Raw genomic sequence first — 22,507 nt, forward strand, 5'->3', positions numbered from 1 at the left:
CTCAATGTTGGATATAATGTTAATATTACAAAAGACACTGCAAGGTCTGCTGGAAGTAAATATGATGAACAATGAAATCCTGAAGGCCCAAAAAGACCAACTGCAGAATATTGTGGGGAACTAAAAGTAATCCGGGACCATATGCCATCAATAGTTAGACCTGTAAAACTGCTAACTCAAACAAGGAGAGTATTGGGGATGTTCGGCGGCAGATGGAAATGCAGAGTGTGTATATTTCCAAATGACCCATGTTAATAAAAATAGCGGGGGGAACCAGCAAAATAATGGCAGTATATATACCGGCCAAAAAAAGTGAGGAAGATCTCGGGGAAGGGGAGAAATGAAAAACCACAGACAGAAAATATTGTGGTAGTCTCAATATACGAAAGTGAGCAAAATACAAAGAAAAACAAAAAAGACGCAAAGGAAGGGAAATGGAAGGGTACCTCTAGAGAACAAGCATTTGCAATGCAATAGGTCTCGCATTATTTAAGTTTGAGCTATTAGCATTGTAAATGGCAATTGTTTTTTGCTTTATGCTATAGTTTTTTTTTACATAAAAAGCTACATATAAAATATGTTTTATTAAAGTTATTTATGCAGTATCTAAATTTTGTTTGCATAAAACAGTATAATAATATCTTAGTAAAAAAGTCAAATATTTTAATGGAAATTCACCAAATGTTCATTTATGTGTTGGTTTTGAAAATAGCTAAATTAATAGCTTTGTCATTTACAATGCCAATAGTTATAACTTTCGCAAATGTGACACCTATAGCATTTGTAATGCAACATTTGTATTTACGTGACTTAGATGTATTGATATTACAAATAACAATGGCTTTTAATTTTTTTTAATACTTAATAAAAGTGATTGTAATTTATAATGGCAATAGCTTAAACTTTTGTAAATAACTTTTGTGAAGATTATGTTCAGTGTATTTTATTGTAACAAAATCCAAGAACAGAAGTGAAATATTAACATCTTTTTGTGACATTTGTAATAAAGCTTGAAACATTGAGAGAACATATTTGTGCTGTGGTGGTGCTGAGTGATGCTGTGGTGGTGCTGAATGGGGCTGTGGTGATGCTGAGTGATGCAGTGGTGGTGCTGAGTGGTGCTATGGTGGTGCTGTGGTGGTGCTGAGTGATGCTGAGTGATGCTGTGGTGGTGCTGAGTGGTGCTGTGGTGGTTCTGAGTGATGCTGTGGTGGTTCTGAGTGATAATGTGGTGGTGCTGAGTGACTGTACTCACTGTCACTCTGCACTCACTGTCACTCTGCACTCACTGTCACTCTGCACTCACTGTCACTCTGCACTCACTGTCACTCTGCACGCACTGTCACTCTGCACGCACTCTGCACTCACTGTCACTCTGCACTCACTGTCACTCTGCACTCACTGTCACTCTGCACTCACTGTCACTCTGCACGCACTGTCACTCTGCACGCACTCTGCACTCACTGTCACTCTGCACTCACTGTCACTCTGCACTCACTGTCACTCTGCACTCACTGTCACTCTGCACTCACTGTCACTCTGCACTCACTGTCACTCTGCACGCACTGTCACTCTGCACGCACTCTGCACTCACTGTCACTCTGCACTCACTGTCACTCTGCACTCACTGTCACTCCGCACTCACTGTCACTCCGCACTCACTGTCACTCTGCACTCACTCTGCACTCACTGTCACTCTGCACTCACTGTCACTCTGCACTCACTCTGCACTCACTGTCACTCCGCACTCACTGTCACTCTGCACTCACTGTCACTCTGCACTCACTGTCACTCTGCACTCACTCTGAACTCACTGTCACTCCGCACTCACTGTCACTCCGCACTCACTGTCACTCCGCACTCACTGTCACTCTGCACTCACTGTCACTCTGCACTCACTGTCACTCTGCACTCACTGTCACTCTGCACTCACTGTCACTCTGCACGCACTGTCACTCTGCACGCACTCTGCACTCACTGTCACTCTGCACTCACTGTCACTCTGCACTCACTGTCACTCTGCACTCACTGTCACTCTGCACTCACTCTGCACTCACTGTCACTCCGCACTCACTGTCACTCCGCACTCACTGTCACTCCGCACTCACTGTCACTCTGCACTCACTCTGCACTCACTGTCACTCTGCACTCACTGTCACTCTGCACTCACTCTGCACTCACTGTCACTCCGCACTCACTGTCACTCTGCACTCACTGTCACTCCGCACTCACTGTCACTCCGCACTCACTGTCACTCCGCACTCACTGTCACTCTGCACTCACTGTCACTCCGCACTCACTGTCACTCCGCACTCACTGTCACTCTGCACTCACTGTCACTCCGCACTCACTGTCACTCCGCACTCACTGTCACTCTGCACGCACTCTGCACTCACTGTTTCTGCACGCACTCTGCACTCACTGTCACTCCGCACTCACTGTCACTCTGCACTCACTGTCACTCTGCACTCACTCTGCACTCACTGTCACTCTGCACGCACTCTGCACTCACTGTCACTCTGCACTCACTGTCACTCTGCACTCACTGTCACTCTGCACTCACTGTCACTCTGCACTCACTGTCACTCTGCACTCACTGTCACTCCGCACTCACTGTCACTCCGCACTCACTGTCATTCTGCACGCACTCTGCACTCACTGTCACTCTGCACTCACTGTCACTGCACTCACTCTGCACTCACTGTCACTCTGCACTCACTCTGACTCTGCACGCACTCTGCACTCACTGTTTCTGCACGCACTCTGCACTCACTGTCACTCTGCACTCACTGTCACTCCGCACTCACTGTCACTCTGCACTCACTGTCACTCCGCACTCACTGTCACTCCGCACTCACTGTCACTCCGCACTCACTGTCACTCCGCACTCACTGTCACTCTGCACTCACTCTGCACTCACTGTCACTCCGCACTCACTGTCACTCCGCACTCACTGTCACTCCGCACTCACTGTCACTCCGCACTCACTCTGCACGCACTCTGCACTCACTGTTTCTGCACGCACTCTGCACTCACTGTCACTCCGCACTCACTGTCACTCTGCACTCACTGTCACTCTGCACTCACTCTGCACTCACTGTCACTCTGCACGCACTCTGCACTCACTGTCACTCTGCACGCACTCTGCACTTACTGTCACTCTGCACGCACTCTGCACTCACTGTCACTCTGCACGCACTGTCACTCTGCACGCACTGTCATTCTGCACGCACTCTGCACTCACTGTCACTCTGCACTCACTGTCACTCCGCACTCACTCTCACTCCGCACTCACTGTCACTCCGCACTCACTGTCACTGCACTCACTCTGCACTCACTGTCACTCTGCACTCACTCTGACTCTGCACGCACTCTGCACTCACTGTTTCTGCACGCACTCTGCACTCACTGTCACTCTGCACTCACTGTCACTCTGCACTCACTGTCACTCCGCACTCACTGTCACTCCGCACTCACTGTCACTCCGCACTCACTGTCACTCCGCACTCACTGTCACTCTGCACGCACTCTCCACGGCCCATTGCTTCACTTCACTTTTCCTTAGCCATCCCGTTTGAGAACACATTGAATTAATTCAATAGTGGATCTGTGCCTTACAAAAACTTCAGTTATAGAAGGTTAGCATAAATAAACGAATCTTGATTCATGTATAATAAGAATAATACAGGCTGCGTAAACAGAGAACATGGCAAACTGACACATTTTGAGCAACATGCGGCAATGTCACCAGGGCATGGGGTGATACTTGAATGCTTGAAGTTATAAATATTACTTTCAATAAATGCTGCTTAACTCAGTTATATAATAGTATGCACTTAATTGAGACACTGAAAAATGTTGAAAATATATAACGTTTTATTTTTATGTCTTTTTTCTTGCTATTGTTCGTCTGATTTACATATTTGGCTGGCTCGGCTCGTGCTCTGGCTCTTAGAGCCACACCAGACCCCTGGCTCGGCTCTTCTCAGGGCTGTCCATGCCCCACCATAAAGGTGGTGTCTTCTCCGCCCTTGGTTATGGGGTCTCCCCTCCTTGGTTTGTTAGTGTGCCTGGCAGGTACACAGCGCCTCGCCTGCTCCCGCGCCGCTTCTAGCAGCAGTGGCTGCCCTGGTACGGGCCCGCCGGGCAGGCGATACTCGTCTGTTCAAGAAATGCACCCCGGCCCGCGCGCGAGCCCGAGGACTGATCCCGATCAGACGTCTGAAAGAGGCTCGCAATTAAAAAAGAAAAAACACAAGACGCCGGTAACCGGAGCGCGGTCGCGGAATTCCTCTACAAATTGCCACTGAGTGCTTTGGACGAGCACCTCCCTGCCTGCTCGGCACTGTGACCGGAAGACATAAACTACCCCCTCAACTCACTCCCTGCTTCTTTCCGCCCTTCTTTACTCCCATGTCACTTCCCCTTCGATCCCTTCGTGTAGTCATAAAAGGCAGAGCTCTTGCTCTGATGGTGGGGCATAGAACGGAACTAACGAGGCACATAGAGACGCTCGAGGGGGATATTCTGAAAGATGAAAAGAAACTGAGAAGCAGCCTTTGTTCTAAGCATTTTTATGCAGCGTTTTGCGCCGGCCTGCGACCAGGAAGTCAGGCAGGCCGGGCGGGACAACCGGAAGTAGGAGGGCGGGAGCCTACCCCGCCTCCCACGGAAGAGCCGCGATTGTTTGGAACACCGGAGCAGGCAGGAGCCTACCCTGCGCCCCGGTGCCGAAGAAGGGAAGAAGAGTCTTGCTGCCGGTGGGAGCCGCTGCACTGAGGATGCCGGTGAGTGGGGCTTCGCCTTGTTGGGGGGGGGGGGGGCGCATCTGTGTGCACGCGGCGGCAGGCTGTGTATGTGTGTGAGCGTGCATGTGTGTGTGTGTGTGTGTATGTGTCCTGGAGTCTGTGTGTATGCGTGTGTGTGTGACGGGGGGGGGGTTGCCTGTCTGGGTGCCTGCGTGTCTGTGTAAGTGTAAATGCGTGTGTGTGGAGCCGGGAGGAGAGGGGCTGGTGTGTGTGGAGGGGTCTCTGTGTATGCGTGTAGGTGACGGGGGTGTGCCTGTGTATGCGTGTGTATGTGCGCATGCGTGAGTGCTGTGTATGCGTGTGGCTGTGATGTGCGCATGCGTGAATGTTGGTGCGCGTGCACGCAGCTGAATCCAGCCAAGGATAAGCTCGTCACAGTTTCTTGTCCTTCATTCCCCCGTGTCAGACAGCTTTAAGTCTCCAGCCTGGACGCATCCTTCGGATGCGATTTCCAGGCGAGACCTAAAAAGGTAGGAGGGGGAAAGAGTAAGTAAATAAGGATGTACAACACCCACAAAAGAATAGTGAAAGGACCATAGAATATCTACAGGGGGGTGGATATAGCACCAAAAAGCGAACTGCTGCTTGGGAGGAAAAGGGAAGTAAGACGAGTGTTTCAACTAGCAGAAAGGGGGTTCAGGATAGAGTGGGTTCACATGGTACAGCAAAGAAAAAAGACAGTAATATGTGGCTATATTTTGAAGAACCCAATTAGGTAAAGGTGGTAAAAAAATGAGAAAGAAATGCCCCTTAAATCGATCACAACTTTTCTTGACTTTTTCTAAATGTCCGAGTCTAAGTGAAATAGAAACCAACAACCTTAGACAAGTTGGGTTCATACCGAATGATAAGAGGAAAGAAATAACAAAAGTGCTTTTGTACTCAGGATATTAAATAAAGCATTGATACAAGCAAAGAAAGAACACAAAAGGAAGGGATAAGACTAGTGACAGAACTAGAATTATATAAAAGAATTCAAGCGGGCGAACCATTTTTGAGAATACCATGCAGGACTCGTGGCACAGCAGATTAAATTAATAGAAAGGACAAATGAGGAAAAAGTTAAAATTGAAACCATGGTTGATATTGCAGAAACAAGCAAACACTGGGGTACAGGTAACATTGAAAATAGGTATGAAGAGGGGTGTTTAAGTGAAATCCATTAGGATTCTTCGGTCGTCGCACAGCCTGGGAATATTAACTTGGAACATTAATGGGCTTGGACGCAGGATAAATTAGAAGATCTTAAAAAACTTGCTAACACACATGAGATCTTGTGTTTGCAGGAAATTTGGCTGTGCGATGAAACCCCCATATTCGATGGGTTCACCCACATAAAAAGGCCTGCGATAAGAAGTCGACAGGGACTCCCCTAAGAGTGGAATAATGCCCTAATATCGACTAGGAATAGCGAGAAAGGTAAAAATGCTAGAAGTAAAATGCAAATGGCTTGTGGTATGCAGAGTGCTTTAACGAGATCCTGGCCCTGAGTATGACAGCATGATAATTGTGAATGTATATATGCAAAGGGGGACGCCGGCAAATTATATATCAGAAATGGGGTATTTTAAGGAAGCATGGCGCTGGGAGAGACCATTTGTTTTTGGAAACGGCTCACCTTGATGAATGTGTGACTATAGGGAGCTGTCCTCACTCCCGCGCCAGTTCAAGCTTTGTTTTAAATGAAACTAGGATACTATTTGGGAGTAAGTTACTCTGTGACTACGCTCTACTCTGCAAGTAAGGAGGTAGGGTTAGTGGCTAAGGGATCACTTTAGTCCTGATGAAAGCCGGGGATTTCACGTAAGCCGGCTGAAACATGTCGACATTTCCCAGTTTAGAGGAGTAGGTGGTTTATTATCCCCCTCCATACCTTCATCCACTGGTCCTGATTGACATTTTCAATTTGACTAGGGAATCCATCATTAAAGGGTTTTGGTTTGGAGATCCGGAGGTCTATTTTAAACATTGTCTGCACTTTTCACTTGATCCCGCACTGTTGGGAGTCTCCATCGGCTGTCGGTGTCTGTCTCCTGTGTTGTGGCAAGTACTGTGAGGGATCGCCCGCCCTTCCGCAATCTTGTGCATCAAAGAGCAGAGGATAGAGTCCCATGTACTGGTATTGCCTGCATGTTTAGAGGGTCATGAGTTGTAAGTGCATCAGCGGTTCTGATCGACTGCAGTGGTTGAATACCCGTTAAATAGGGTTCATACTCACCAAAGACACAGTGCAGTCTGTGCAGTTTGAACATTGAGACGGGGGACCTGCGTAGCTGTGTGTGGCTCTCGACAACCAGAAGAGTGTCCATGAGTGGTGAGCGCTGCTGGCAATGTCGGTGCTATTGAAGCAGTCTCGCTGGAGGCCGTGCTGGGTAGAGTCATGGTCTGTGCGTGACTTGGACTAGCCAGTTGCTCTGTGTGAAGTGGAATACGGCTTCTCCATAGAGTGCGCCCTTGTTATACGATGGGCAAAACGGTCACCCAGCAACAGAGGGCTTTGGATCTTTTGAGATTGGCAGGAATAACCACACTAGGGGATATGTATCGGGGTGGCTTTTTTTCATAACTTTGGAAGATCTTACTGCCAAGACAGCATATACTGCTATGCTTGGGTTTACCTTTGTGAGGTTACGTGCAGCAGTGAAGGCTGTGTATCCTGAATATCCTGAGTACAGAGCTGAATGACTCTGCATCAGTGGTAAAATGGGTGGGATTCTGAGGAGGGGAAATGTATTAAGACCGTTATGTCCCTGCCAGGCTCTTCCATGGTGCAGGCCATCAGACTAGAGGCCATTCTGACCTCATGAACTATACTGGCACAAATGACTCTAATAAGATTTTGGAAAAAACTGGGTCAGGGAGAGGAACAGAAAATCTTCCATTGGTAAAACAATGAGATCCAGTATAGTGAACTAAAATAGGCCAAAGGGGTCAGAAAAATCTGACATCTGTTTGTAGGGACATGAAAGTGAGCCTCTGCCATGAAACCCTGTGGGTTGAAGTCTCTAAGGGGGAGAAGAGAACTATCCTGGGAAAGGGACTGGCAGTATCTGGGAGGGAAAAATCATTTGAACGTATCCTAAATTCATGGCAGAAGGGAGCCTGGTTCCCTTACCCTTATATCTTGCCAAATCTTTGGTTGAGGTGTGAAGTATTAAGAGCTAGAACTGGCGTTAATCCTTACTATGCAAATGGGAAAATGAAAGTAGAAATGATCCAACCTTGGCAGTAACTACACTTGTGAGTTACCCACAAAATGTGATATACAGCACATGTTAGTGGATTGCTTAAAGGTGCTACCTTCGTGGAAAATGATTTTGCGTCCACTTTTTTTTAACTACATGGAATAGTATACCGAATACAGGCTGTAGAGTTACTTAATGATATGTGCCATTTGGACACTGCAATTGTTATTGGAAGGTTTATGACTGCATTTAAAAAGCTGTGCATTGATGAACTAAAGGAATAAGGTGTTTTATGAAATATTTTTAGCAGTTACAAATTGATATGAAATGTAATATATATATATTTGGAGTTTTTTTTAACAAATCTTTTTATTGACTATACAATTATGCAGTGTACAGTACAGGAACCATGGGAAATGAATGATAAAAACATTATAAAATACAGTGCTGCTTCATAAACAGTTGGCACATTAGATCACAAAACTTACATCTCTAGCCGCCCTTGTGAGGAAACTCTTGCACAAACCGGTGTCAGGCCCGCCCCGCCCACCCTCTCCTTCTCGGCTTTACAAACCCCTATAGGCAACCCATTGGCGCCACACTTTCTCCCATTTCTTAGGGCAGCCCCTGCCTTCGTACATATATTTGGAAGTTTAAATGTCATTGATTGTACTTTGGTGTTAAATGAGAAATTCTAGAGGAGCTAACCTTATACATTAAAGTGAAAATGCATTTAGTATACAAAGTGATTGGTGAGGAAGTTAAGAATGATTCGGCTAGAGTACTGCATTTTTAAAATTAGAATCTGTAGACATTTTATAATTATTGGAAAATGAAGGGGTATCTGATAATATTGTCTTTTACATATTTTAACTGAAAGGCTGGTGTATGAATATTTTATTCCGGAATTTTAAATATTGTAATAATTACTATTCAATGTTTAGATAAGGTGACTATATGTATTTTATGTTGTTTAAAGACCATTGGTCTGAATAAACATTCTTTTTGACTTGACTTGACTTTGACACTCCTTTATAAACTAAGATAAGGCCTAAGATAAAGCCTTCACCAATTTCTTAAAAACGTTAGTGTTCAGTACTCACCTGTCCTTATAAACACCTATCCTCATCCCACTTACTGATATCCACCCTTTCTCCTCACATATCCTGATTGGTTTTATTTGTAGAACAATTTAACGTTTTTTTGTAATTAATTTGTCACTTTACCTCCCTTCCATTCTATTCCCATATCGGCTCTTTGAGATTTCGATCTTATTGATTTGCATTTGTAAAGCACGATTAAGCTATTTTCGATAAGAGTTTTACTATATAGAAATACATTAATAAGGCCATTATGTATCAATATGTTTCTCCCACAGACAGAATGAGTATAACACTTTAATACACCATGACCTAAATGTATAAATAATAATATTAAAATGCATATATGCATATTTCTTTGACAAGAGATTATGTTGCATGGAAAGAAAATATGTTTTTGCAGCAGTCTCTCTCTTTATTTTTTTACTAACAGGTCTTTTTATGAATGCAATATTTTCTTTCACAGCTGCCACAATCTCACAAGCTTAAATGTGTACAGCAGGACTTCAAGACTACTGAGTTTTGAAATGGAGCACGATATTCTGTCTCCTCAGGTGAAACGCAGATTTTTTTTGTATTGTGCAAAAATGCTTCTTGTGAATGTTGTGTCAATCATTAACATATATTTTGATCCGACATAAACAAATTTGCATTAAAGTATTTGGCATGGCAGGTAAACCCTTAGATGTCTAGACTGATTGCTTCCGCTGGCTCCATCTAACCTATGTGCCAGAGAATGCAGGGACACCTGTCAGCGCACATTGTTCTTGATACCCACACTGGATACATTCTCGCCAATGCCATCGACCAGAATTTGATCCAAGCTGAAGCTCACCTTTGAGGAAACACTTGATCTACTGCCCCCGCCCAAGAGCAGGAAAAGACACCTCTGAAAGAGACACGTTAGTGATAGATTCCTTACCTTAGAATATCCCCAGGCGTCAGACTGGATCCGTAAAATTTTGCGTAGCAATACCACTGCGCGCCGGCAGGCGTCGTCTGCGGCTCCGCGTCCGTCGTCTGCGTCGTTAGCGCCGGAATGACGTCATCGGAGTACTTAGACGCCGCCCATGCTCGCTGACTTCAGTTCTTCTTTTTTCCACGCCAGCTACCACAGATCCGGAGAAGCTCTACCCCTTAGTCTTTTTTGACTAAACTTTTTGATCTTTTTGATCATTTCTCTACTCGAGTCTTCGACTCCAACGGTGCCGGTAGGGATGCCCGGGTTTAAACCCTGTTCCAAGTGCGACCCACTGATGTCAGTTACCGACCCCCATCCCCGGTGCCTCAAGTGTTTAGGCCTCGACCACGACGACCGCAGCACCTGCTCCGACTGCCGGGCCCTGACGTCTAAAGCTAGGCGGGAGCGGTCCCGCAAGCGACTGGAACTCCGGCAGTCGGCCCCGCGCCGCTCCAGGTCCCGGTCCCACAGGAGGTCGAGGGACCGGTCGCGGGGTCGGAGCCCTCGCAGCTCCGGGAGTGGACATCGGTCGTCAGGATCCAAGTCCTCAGGTAAGAGGCATGAGAGGTCGGAGAGACATCATCGTTCCTCCGACCCACCCCGACGCTCGCGCAATGCGGCCGGGGTTTCAGGTGACACCACCCACGCGGCTCCGACGGAGTCGAAGTCGTCGCCACCTGCCCCACCCCTTCGGGTCCTGGGGCAAGACGCGACGCCTGAGGAGATCGAGCGGTACCTCATGGCCATGAGATCCCTCCCTCCTCAGCCGGGTTCCGTGGCGCTTCTGGGCCCAACGGCCCCGGCTGGAGGGCCTAGCGGGTCGGGTGCTTCGGCTCCGACACTGTCGGGTGCTTCGGCCCCGGCGCCGCTAGCGACTTCGGTCCCTGCGCCGCAGGCCCTCTCTGGATTCGCTTCCGGGTCGTCGCCGGTCGACCTCACCGGCGCCAGCCCTGCGGATGTCGCCCCCGGCGCCTGCTATAGGCGCCGTCCCTGATCCTACCCTCGGTGCGGTTTGGGCGCCGTCCCTGATCCTACCCTCGGTGCGGTTCCGGCACCGGAGCGGCGCCGATGGGCGCCGCTCCCGACGGCATTTGAAGATTTCTATTTCCGTGAACAGAACCCACCTGTTGACCCTGAACTACAGGAGATGGGTGACGAGGGTGATTGGGAGGGGTCTGAGGACCCTCTGGCACGGGAGTGCCGGTCTCCACAGGACTGGACATATGAGCTTGGGGAGGCCAGTGGACTTGACACTTTGCCAGACACTGGATTTGTCCCCCCTCCCACCGTGACTACGGAGGAGGGGGCTGCTTATAGTGTAGTGTTGACGCGGGCGGCCAAGGCCTTAAACCTTGAGCTCCCTGTCGCGGCCGTGACAGGGCGATGGCAACGAAGGTGAGGGTTCGACGCCACGCCGGGTTGAGGTCCGCCAACTTTTCGGCCGATGTCCAGGCAACTCTCCTGGACACGCCGTTTGATGGCCGTAGTCTCTTTGGCGACATGGCAGACCATGCGCTTGAGCTATTTAAGGACTCCAGGGCTACGGCCAAGTCCTTGGGCCTCTCGGCCCCACGACAGAAAACGGGTGCCTTTCGCTCCTTTCGTGGCCACGGAAGGGGCGCCCCCACTCGTGCTGCCAGCCACGCGCCGCAGAATGTTCAACAGCGCGGTGGCGGCCGTGGAAACCACTGTGGCGGCGGTCGGGGACAACGGCGAGGCCAGTCCACACCTTCCCCCGCAGCACCTGCCTCAAAACCCTCCTAGTCCGTGCTTTCAGGCCCATGTGACGCAAGTGGGGGCAGGGTTTATCCAGAGTCTCGGTCAGGTTGACGCTGATCCTTCTGGTGCTCACGCCCGGTGGCGGATGCGGGCTCTGCAGTGGGACCTGAAGTTTCAGTGGGCCCAGCATCAGGGCAACTTGTCCGACCATGTCTTGATCTCCGAGGGCACTGCAAGACAGTTGCAGTGGTGGCTCACGGACCGCGATTGGGTCAGTGGCAGATCCCTCTCCCTACCCTACCCGGAGCACGTAGTTGTGACGGACGCGTCCCTCCTGGGCTGGGGGGGGCCACATGGGAGAGGTGGAGATCAGAGGTCTCTGGTCTCCGGCGGAGTCCCGCTCCACATCAACCTTCTGGAGCTGCGGGCAATCCGACTTGCTCTGAAGGCGTTCCTCCGCTCTGTCCGGGGGAGTGTAGTGCAGGTGTTCACGGACAACACCACCGCCATGTGGTACTGCAACAAACAGGGCGGGTGGGGTCGTGGACCCTATGCCAGGAGGCTCTGCGCCTCTGGCAGTGGCTGGAACATCAGGGCGTGACCCTTGTGGTTCAGGGCGGACGAGCTCAGCCGTCGGTGCATGATGAATCACAAATGGCGTCTGAACTCGGACGTGGCGCAAGGCCTGTTTCAGCAGTGGGGAGAGTGGGGAGAGCCTTGGTTAGATCTATTCGCCACAGAAGAGAACGCGCAATGTCATCAGTTTTGCGCGTTGGAATTTTCAAGGCGGCACTCGCTCGGAGATGCTTTTCGTCGCGAGTGGAGTTGCGGTCTATTGTACGCCTTTCCGCCTATACCACTTCTGCCCAGAGTGCTGAAGAAGATCAGGCGCGACCGGGCCCAGGTTATCCTTGTGGCTCTGCACTGGGCAGGAAGATACTGGTATCCCGAGCTACTCAGCATGTCAGTCGATCTCCCGATTCGTCTACCTCTTCGGGAGGACCTTCTGTCGCAGCAGCAGGGGAAGGTCTTCCACCCAAACCTGTCCAGTCTCCACCTACAAGCTTGTAGATTGAGCGGCGGCAGTTGAGGCCATTTGACTTGCCTCCCGAAGTCTGTAATGTCATTCTGGCAGCCAGGTGTCCCTCCACGAATCGGTATACGCCTGCAGGCGGAAAAGATTTGTGTCATGGTGCACAGCAAAGGCTGTGGATCCTCTTTCCAAGGTTTTTCTCTTCCTTCTTTCTCTTGCCCAGCAGGGCTCTGCTCTGGGCACTATCAAGGGCTACCTTTCTGCCCTTTCCGCCTTCTTAAGGCTCCCTGATCAGCCTTCCTTGTTCAAGTCCCCGATTGTAAATAGATTTTTGAAGGGCATCACACACATGTTTCCTCCTGTTCCTTTCGTGATGCCCCAGTGGGACTTGAATCTTGTACTTACCTACCTAATGTGTGCTCCCTTTGAGCCGCTCCATAACTGTCCACTCCGTCTTCTTACCTTGAAGACTGCTTTCCTGGTTGCCATCACCTCTGCCAGGAGAGTGAGTGAGCTCCAGGCTCTTTCTTCTACACCTCCTTTCTTCTCTGTCCATCCGGACAAGGTTGTGTTGCGGACGAGACCCTCTTTCCTGCCTAAGGTTGTCACGGCCTTCCACATCGGGCAGTCCATTACCTTGCCCACCTTCTTTCCGCCTCCGCATCCCTCGAAAGAGGAAGAGAGGCTCCACCGTCTGGACCCAAAACGTGCGCTCTCTTACTATCTGGATTGCACACGCCAGTTCCGGGTGGATGACCAACTCTTTGTTGGTTACGTGGGCGCTAAGTAGAGAAAGGCGGTGCACAAGCGGATCATCTCGCGGTGGATCATCTTGTGTATCCAGGCGTGTTACTCCTTGGCTAAGAAGGAACCCCCTGTTGGACTAAGGGCTCATTCCACTCGGGCCACGGCGACTACCACTGCCCTGGGCCGAGGAGTGCCCTTGCAGGACATTTGCCAGGCAGCTACATGGGCCTCGCTGCACACATTTGCAAGACACTATTGCCTGGACAGCCAAGTCCGGAGGGATGGCTTCTTTGGCCGTTCTGTCCTCCAGGACATTCTGGTGTGATTATTGGTTCGCAGACCCACCACCGGGGTTGGTATTGCTGGGGAATCTATTCTAAGGTAAGGAATCTATCACTAACGTGTCTCTTTCAGATGCACAAGTTACTACTTGTGTAAGAGACATTAGTTAGTGATAGATTCCTTACCGACCCACCCATCCTCCCCGTTCTGCGAACCGATATCTAGGGTTAAGGTCATCCCCTTTCAGGGCCCTAGTTTTATGGCACCAGTGTTGGTTCTATCATCGCTCTGCGTATCTGGCGCGGAAAAGCTGTGCATCAGAACTGACGTCAGCGCGCATGGGTGTGGTCTAAATACTCCGACGACGTCATTCCGGTGCTAACAACGCCGACGACGGACGCGGAGCCGCGGACGACGCCTGCCGGCGCGCAGCGGTATTGCTACGCAAAAAATTTCCAGATCCAGTCTGACGCCTGGGGATATTCTAAGGTAAGAAATCTATCACTAACTAATGTCTCTTACAGATATATCGTTACACAAGTAGTAACTTGTTCGACAAAGCCACTAGCCCTCTGCCATTGCTTCACCCCCTACATCCATCCCCTCTTGCTTCTACCACACCATCACCCACCCTTTTACCTGTTGAATCTCCTTTCCTTTTCTCCATCGGGATCACCACACTTTGGGTTTTGGGGTCATTTTCAGGGGACCCACGGACTCTTGTGACATGCATCAACAGTATGCTTCCCGGAATATTTATGATGTGGAAAAAGACCCTGACCTGTATCCCGCATGTCCCTCCCATCCAGATGACATTACCTTCTACCATGAGGTCCTCAACAGAGCGACCTCTTTTCATAAAGTGAAGATGCACAAGTATGCCATAAACGATAATTTCCTGTTGGAAACCCTTTCTTCCTCTCAGGGCTTCATGCAGTACTTGCCAATACTGAAGGGGATGCTTAAACTGGCTTCAGATATTTTCAAACATGTAGTTAAAGCCCAGGAAGTCACCTATTGGGTGGGCAAAAATATAAGACCTCCTTCTCTGACCCAGTCTAGATCAAGGGTCAACCCCCCATTTTGTTGGTGACCCTCACTGCCCGGAAAAGGGCCAGTGCACAGGGCACTGGCCATGCATCCCCTCCGGAGAAAGAAAGTAAAAGAATCGATGCAACTGGCAAACGCGTCACTGTGCAATCCCCCAACCAATGGCACATTGCTAATTCAATAGGTTTGCTTTCCTGGTATGACAGGGCTCACTGGGATGAAATGGAGGAACTTCTCCCAGATGAGTACCGTAAAAGGGGCCATTAGGTAGTCTTAGAAGGCAAACTCATCTCCAGTACCACCGTAAGATTTGCCCTTGATACTGACTCTGCCGCTCATGGCATCAGTTCTAGTGTGCTAATTCGCAGACACGCCTGGCTATATGTCTCTAGCTTAAAGCCAGATGTTCAAAATCTTCTCCTCAACCTGCCCTTTGACAGATAGCACCTCTTCGGGCTGCAGGTTGATGAGATACTAGAAAAGATCAAGAGGGATACGGAGACCGCCAAGACCGTGGGTACCCTCTGAAAGCCTTCCCCTCATGGGTCCTTTCAGCAGTCCGCCTACCTAGGTGGCTCCAAGTCCATGTCCCCACTGGCTTCCACCTCCTTCTAGTGCCAGCAGTCTCGGTAATCCTCCACAAGTGGTTATTTCCGAGGCAAGAACTTCAAAGGAGAGGCAAAGGAGGTTCCCCAAGGGAACTAACACTACCAAGCAGTGACCTGCCCCTCATTCCCCCGATCACAGATACCTGTCGGGGGTCAACTCAAAGTGTTTTTCACCTCATGGCAACAGATAACCTCAGTTCAATGGATACTTGACAGCATCCAACATGGTTACTGTTTGTAGCTCACTTCCACCCCACCTTTCATCCCACCCTGCAGACACGCCCTCTGCCCACAACACTAATGCCTACTTCAGGAAGAGGTAGACCCTGTCATGCTCATGAGCTCCTTAGAACCAGGGCCATCACACCTACAGGGTGCAGGGGTGTATTTTCTCTTTTTTCTAATTCTCAGGAAGTACAGGCCCCTCAGGCCTATCCTAGACCCTGGGCCACTCAACAAATACATTCTGCAGGATGTCATTCCACTAATGCGACAAAATAACTTCATGGATGCCCACAACCTCAAAGATGCCTACTTTCACATCTCAATTCATCCCACGCACTGTTGCTACCTCCGGTTTGTGGTAAGTGGCAAACATTATCAATGCAAGGTGCTGCAGTTCGGTATCACCAATGCTCCCAGAGTGTTTACAAAGTGTTTAGCAGTAGTAGCATTGCACCCGCGGCCCCTGGGCATCCATGTGTTCCCTTACCTGGACAATTGGCTGATCAAGAACACAACTCAGAAGCAGTGTCTTGCACGCACTGATGCCACTATAAACCTTTTACATGACCTGGGATTTATCATCAACGCCACCAAGTCCCACCACCAACCCTTTGAGATTTAATCCTACCTAACCTAGGGGTGATCCTCAACTCAGCGTTGGGCAAGGCCTATCCCAGTTCTGGAAGGGTGCAGTCCTTCCAAATGTTGCTTCCTCATTTTCAGCCAGATCAATTTGTCACAGGCAGGACAGTCATTCGCCTCCTTGGAATGCTGGCCTCCTGAATTGCCATAGTCCCCTACTCCAGGATACACATGCACCCAATGCAAGAATGCTTAGCACAACAATGGTCTTAAGTGGAGGATCACTAAGAAGATCTAGTGTTGATTGGGAGCCGCATTCATTGTTCTCTGCAGTTGTTGAAAACCAACAACCTGTTGCACGGGTGATCCTTTCTCGACTCTATTCCGCACATCACCATTACAACAGATGCTTTCCTCATGGGGTTGTGGGGCGCAATTGCAGGACCTCACTGCCCAAGGTTAGTGTAAACTCCTCACCAGGGTCATCACATTAATTACCTAGAGCTTCTGTCCACCTAGCGTTGAAAGCCTTTCATTAACACTTTGTTCCAGTTGTCTGTCGTCATTCGGACAGACAACTGGACCACCAGGTACTATTTACAGAAAAAAGGTTGCACTCACTCTCCTCAACTGTTGGTGTTAGCTCATGGGTTTTGGTGGTGGCACTTCCCCCCCCGAGTCCAACAACTGGCGTTCCGTGTGTAGACAACAAGTTTGCCGACCTCCTTAGCAGGATGCAGCAACAAGACCACAAGTGGGAATGCCACCTCCTTCTGTACTTCACTCGATGGGGGTTTCCCGACGTGCACCTCTTCGCCACTGCAGAATATGCTAAATGACCAAATTTCACCTCCAGGTACCCACACCCACAGTCCATAGGCAGCGCACTATGAATGAACTGGTCAGGGATATTTGGCTATTCTTTTCTGCCTCTCCCACTTATTCTCTTTGTGAATCAGATTTCGGGAGACCTCCCTCACCCTCATCCTGGTGGCCCCCACCTGCGGCAGACAGCCTTGGCTGACCACACTTCTTGAATTCCAGGTGGTTCCGCACAAGAGTCTCCCCAACAGGCAGAACCTTCTCATGTGGAACCATGGAGAAAGGATTCTCAACCTTGGGATCTGGCTCCTTAGGTCTTAGTTGGGTATTTAAACCTTCTTCTGGAATGCATGAATATTTGAAAGGAAGCACGTAAGCCTCCTAAGCTGCAAAATGGAAACGATTTGTCCACTACTGCCTCTCATGCCACATCGACCCTTTGACATCTAGTTTCCAGGAAATTATCTTCTACCTTCTACACTTGAAGACATGTGGTCTAGCCTATTCCTCCATTTGCCTCCCTTTAGCCACAGTGGCTGCCTATCTTCTGAATAGAGAGCACATACCCCTCTTCAGCTTCTGTGTGATCAAAACCTTTATGTAAGGCCTGAAAAGGGGCATGCCTCCATGGGTTCCTACAGGCCCTGTATGGAATTTGTTATTTTAGGTTCATTTGTATGGCGCAGCTTATCACCCTTGAGGGTGTCCAGGCACTGGAGCAGGAGCGTAGGCCAGACAGAGCTCCTAGCTGAACCGCCAGGTCTTCAGTTTTTTGCAGAAGTTGAGTAGCAAAGGAGCTATCCTAATGTGTTGAGGAAATTAATTTCAGGTCTTGGAGGCAATAAAGGAGGAGGAGCGCCCTCCATTAATTGCATCTGCAGATGTGTGGAACACGTGTGAGGATGAGGTAGGTTGAGTGTAGCTATCTGAATAGATAGTAGAGTTCAAGTTGGCCATTGAGGTATGCTGGTCCGGTGTTGTGGAGGGCTCTGTAGGCATTGACGAGCAGTTTGAATTTGCAACGTTTCTGGATGGGTAGCCAGTGTAGTTCAGTGAGTTAGGGAGTGATGTGAGCGTTCCTGCTGCAGTGTTTTGGATTGCCTGGAGTCTTTGCCTGAGCTGGTCGGAGAAGCCGACATAGAACACATAGCCATTGTTCAAAAACACTTTGCAATTGTTCAATTTGAACATTGTCCTTACTAGCCCATTGGCTCCTTCCTTTGAGTCCCTCCATTCTTGCCCTCTTCAATACTTCTCCTGGAAGGTGGCCATCCTTGTCTCAGTGACCTCCCTCGGACGTGTCAGTGATCTCCAAGCTTTTAACGTTAGAAGAACCAATCTTTCAGCTCCACAGAGACAGGGTTGTCCTCACTAACCCTGAATTCCTTCTAAAGGTCGTTTCTCTCTTTCACCTTAACCAATCTATAGAGTTACCTGTTTTCTTTCCTCAACCTGATTCTGTTACAGAAAGGGCTTTCCACGCTATGCGTGTTAAACAATCCCTTATGTACTCTGTGGATAGAACAAAAACCTTTCGTAAGACTCAACATCTCTGTGTTGTGTTCTCAAAGCCGCAAAAGGAGCGGGCTCTTTCCAAAGGAGGCAACGCCTAGTGGATAGATAAATGTGTTCAAACATGTTATGCAAAAGTCAAGAGACTGTCTAAGGTTCCAACGAATTAGGTAAGACTGTGCATCTGGACAATATAAAGTTAGAATGTGGGGACAGAGTCCAGCCATTTCATCAAATTATGTTACCCAGATTCCTGGCTAACTCATAATTCCCCATCCAGACCCCTAGCCATAATAGGGTACTAGATGGTATCTGTAACCTCAAAACATGACCACTGTGATTCCCCAAGGAAATTGTGGAAACAGTTCTATCCTTTTTTTGGTTACTTAGGCATGCCCCGAGGGAAACACATGAAATGTACGAATTTGCTCTACAAACATTTATTGAAGCAATTGTATTCTTGTGTAAAAAGCATGCCCTGCAATTATTACCAGGACAAAACAAAACATTGTAACCAAAATTACAAGAATGGTGAAGAAGATGAACATTTGAATACTCCTACTGTAATTCTACCTACAGTATCGGGAGCATATTGAGAGTATCATCTGCCAGATAGCTTGGTACAGCCAAAACCTCTATACCTATGTATAATGTATCAGGCAGCGAGTCTGGTGTAGAGCAGGACGCAGTCACCGGGATAGGGACTGGACTCAGCAGGGCTGGGTCTCGGTCACATCGTCCAGTATAATGCATGGAAGTGCTCCTCTGTTGCATAATTCTCAGAGGTGGTTTATATAATCAAGCTGATGTACTTGTTTATCTGTGCGACTCAGAGCTGTCTCTAGCCGGAAAACCTAAATCAAGAGTATTGTGCTTAACGTTCCTAGCCTTGGACGGAGTGTACTAGACAACATGGTAATGTGCCTATGAAGAAATGTGCTGCCTGTGGAACCATTTCTAAGTATACTATTATGTACGTGCAAAGTGTGTTAAAAGTCACAGTTTAAAAAGATGTTGATTTTAAACGTGTAACTAAAATGGTGATCTTGTGCTCAGGCCCTGTTGAATCCCACCACACCCACTCCTTGGTCGAAGGGAAACTCTCCCATAAAAGTAAATAATATGTGTGTTCGAGGCATATGAGCTGCAGATTGCACACTGTGCATAGATCACCACCTAGTGTTGGGCCCGGATGTTTGCAGTTTGTTTTTGTCCTGAAAAGTTCTTTGGAAGTCACAAGATATGGGACTCCTCCTTTGGACCACATTGCGCATGGGCATCGGCTCCATCCCCAGATTGTTCTTTTTCGTCATCGGGCTCGGATGTGTTTCCTGTGCTCCGGTTTGGAACCGAATTTCTTTCGGCACACAATCCTCACCTAGTTCGACGGTATTGTTTCGATCGCTCTCCATCGACGCGATTCTTCACTACTTCGAAGCCTTCGATTCCGGTCGTCGACGAAGGCCTTCGGGCCTACCTAGGCCTTACTTCCTGGCTCATGAAAAGGACGTCATTCAGAAAGTGTCCTCAATGTGGGTCGAAGTTTTCCCACACCGACCTACATGAAGTGTGCAACCTTTGCCTTCCACCGGAGCACAAGGCCAAAGACGGTTCTGCTTGTGCCTCATTCCGCTCCAAGAAGACGATCCGGGACCGACGAGCTAGAAGAACTATGGTTCGCTCGTCAGCTTCCATCCCCGACAACATCTTCGAAGAGGGCGTCGACATGCCAGAACACCAGCAGAGAGAGTACCAGCTCCTCACATGCTGAAGACTCCGACGTCGAGGAAGTTACTCCAGCTCAACGGGTCGTAAGTAAGATCGTCGACCCCAACCCTTCCTCGACACCCTCCAAAAAGGCTTCGGGCACACCCTCACCTTCGGGCCCGGGTGCTCACTGAGAGACTGCTTCCCACGCCCCGCCTTTGGGCCCTGCAAAGAAGCCTACTAAGCCTTCAGGCAGCTCGGGCTCGAGCCAGCCTATCCCCGGTGCCGATCCTATACCTACACCGTAGAAAAAGCCATCTTCCTCAACCACGCCGACCGTTGCTCCGACACCTAAGCACACGGCGCTGAAGAGTGGCAGCGGCTCATCAATGCCGAAACCGCACTCGGAGCCGACTAAAAAACCGCCTAAAGCTCAAGAACACGCTTCGGAACCGAAAAAAACACCTGGAACCGAAGAAACAGGTTCCAGTAAAGGACATTTCAAAAGGGTACACTTCTAAACCAAAAGATCCAAAACCAGCTACCGACTGGGTGCCGAAAAAACCTACGGAGCCAAAATCCTCAACGCCAAAGGATTTTCCCTATTCAGAGGAACTTTTCACACCTGATCCTAACCACCACCACCTCCCCATATTGTTCCTCCTCCTATAACTCCTCCACCTCACCATTTACCTACACCATCCCCAAATCCAGACGATGATGCAGACATACTCTGATGACATAGGTGGGGGTGCACATGACCCAGCAGGGACCAATAGTCCCCCTCAGTCACCTAATCTATGGGATGATTACAACACCCCTGATGTGCCTTATGACCCACAAGACGATATTTACCCTTCTAGACCTTCCCCACCAGAGGACACTATAGGTTTTAACCTACTAGCCCAAAGAGTTGCCCAATATCATGAAGTGGATTTACACACTGATGCAGTGGAGGAAGGTTTCCTACTAGACACTTTTGATAACACACAAAGGTCTACTGCCATTTTGCAAATGCTTAAGGGTGTCATCAAGCACGCAACAGAGGTTTTTAAGGATCCTGTCAGGGCTAGGGTCCTCGCATTGAGAAAAAATATAAAGCTGCCCCTACAGATCCAGTCTATATTAAAGGTCCAGCACCATTAAACTCTTTAGTAGTGTCTAAAGCACGTAAACGTGCTAATTCTCAGGCATAAGATGAGGCCTCACCACCAGACAAAGAATCTAAGCTACTTGACGCCTCCGGCAAAAGAACAACGTCACAAGCAGCTAATATCTGGCGCATTGCCAATCCCCAAGCTTTGCTGGCCAGATATGACATAGCACATTATGATGAACTAGAGCCCATAATGCAGCATCTACCCGACAAATACAAAAATAGGGCCAATGAACTTATACAGGAATGTAAAAATATTACTAATACTTCCATTTTATTGTGCCCTAGATGCTGCAGATACTGCCTCAAGGGCAATCAATACCAGCAGCCTACTACCTAAACATGCTTGGCTACGTATTTCAGGTTTTAAACCTGAGGTACAAAACTCCATCCTTAATCAGCCAATTGATGAGACACATTTATTTGGCCCAAATGTTGATGTGTCTTTAGAAAAGATGAAAAAAGAGACTGATACAGCAAAATCTATGGGAGCCTTGCAGCAGCAAGCTCCCAGACGTTCTAACGTCGCTCATCATACAGAGGCAACACTAGAGGCTACTCCTCGGAAAGTCTCTCCACTTCTTACAAGACCTCTAGCCAATCCACATTCACTAAGGGCTACCAGAGAGGGGGTTACAGGGGTAACAACAACAAAGGCAGAGGTAAAACCAACAACTCCAGCTCTGCCTCTACCCCTACCCAATGACTTTCCTCCCCTTCCCCTCCAACATTCCACTCCTGTGGGGGGAAGACTGCAACAATTCCTTCCTGCCTGGACCAACATCACATTAGACAGGTGGGTGCGACAAATTATTCAGTCCGGTTACTGTCTAGAACTAATATCTACCCCCCCAAACATACCACCCAAACAGCGCCCAATGTCACAAGAACATCTATCACTGTTAAAGCAAGAAGTAGTATCTCTGTTACAGAAAAGTGCAATAGAACCAGTTCCTCTACACCAACAAAACAAGGGGGTTTACTCTCTATATTTTCTAATCCCAAAAAAG

General features: G+C 48.7%; 1 protein-coding gene across 1 annotated transcript in view; it reads left to right on the forward strand.

Annotated features, from left to right (window-relative positions):
- The window catches only part of LOC147697138 (cohesin subunit SA-2-like), a 741,253-nt gene that overhangs the window by 433,728 nt on the left and 285,018 nt on the right, over nt 1-22,507 (forward strand). The window contains exon 21 of the mRNA XM_086934206.1: nt 9,560-9,647. Coding sequence (XP_086790332.1) covers nt 9,560-9,647 — 88 coding nt within the window. The remainder of the gene's footprint in view (nt 1-9,559; nt 9,648-22,507) is intronic.

Source organism: Lissotriton vulgaris, chromosome 8, assembly GCF_964263255.1.
Source record: "Lissotriton vulgaris chromosome 8, aLisVul1.2, whole genome shotgun sequence".
In the NCBI taxonomy this organism is placed as follows: domain Eukaryota; kingdom Metazoa; phylum Chordata; class Amphibia; order Caudata; family Salamandridae; genus Lissotriton; species Lissotriton vulgaris.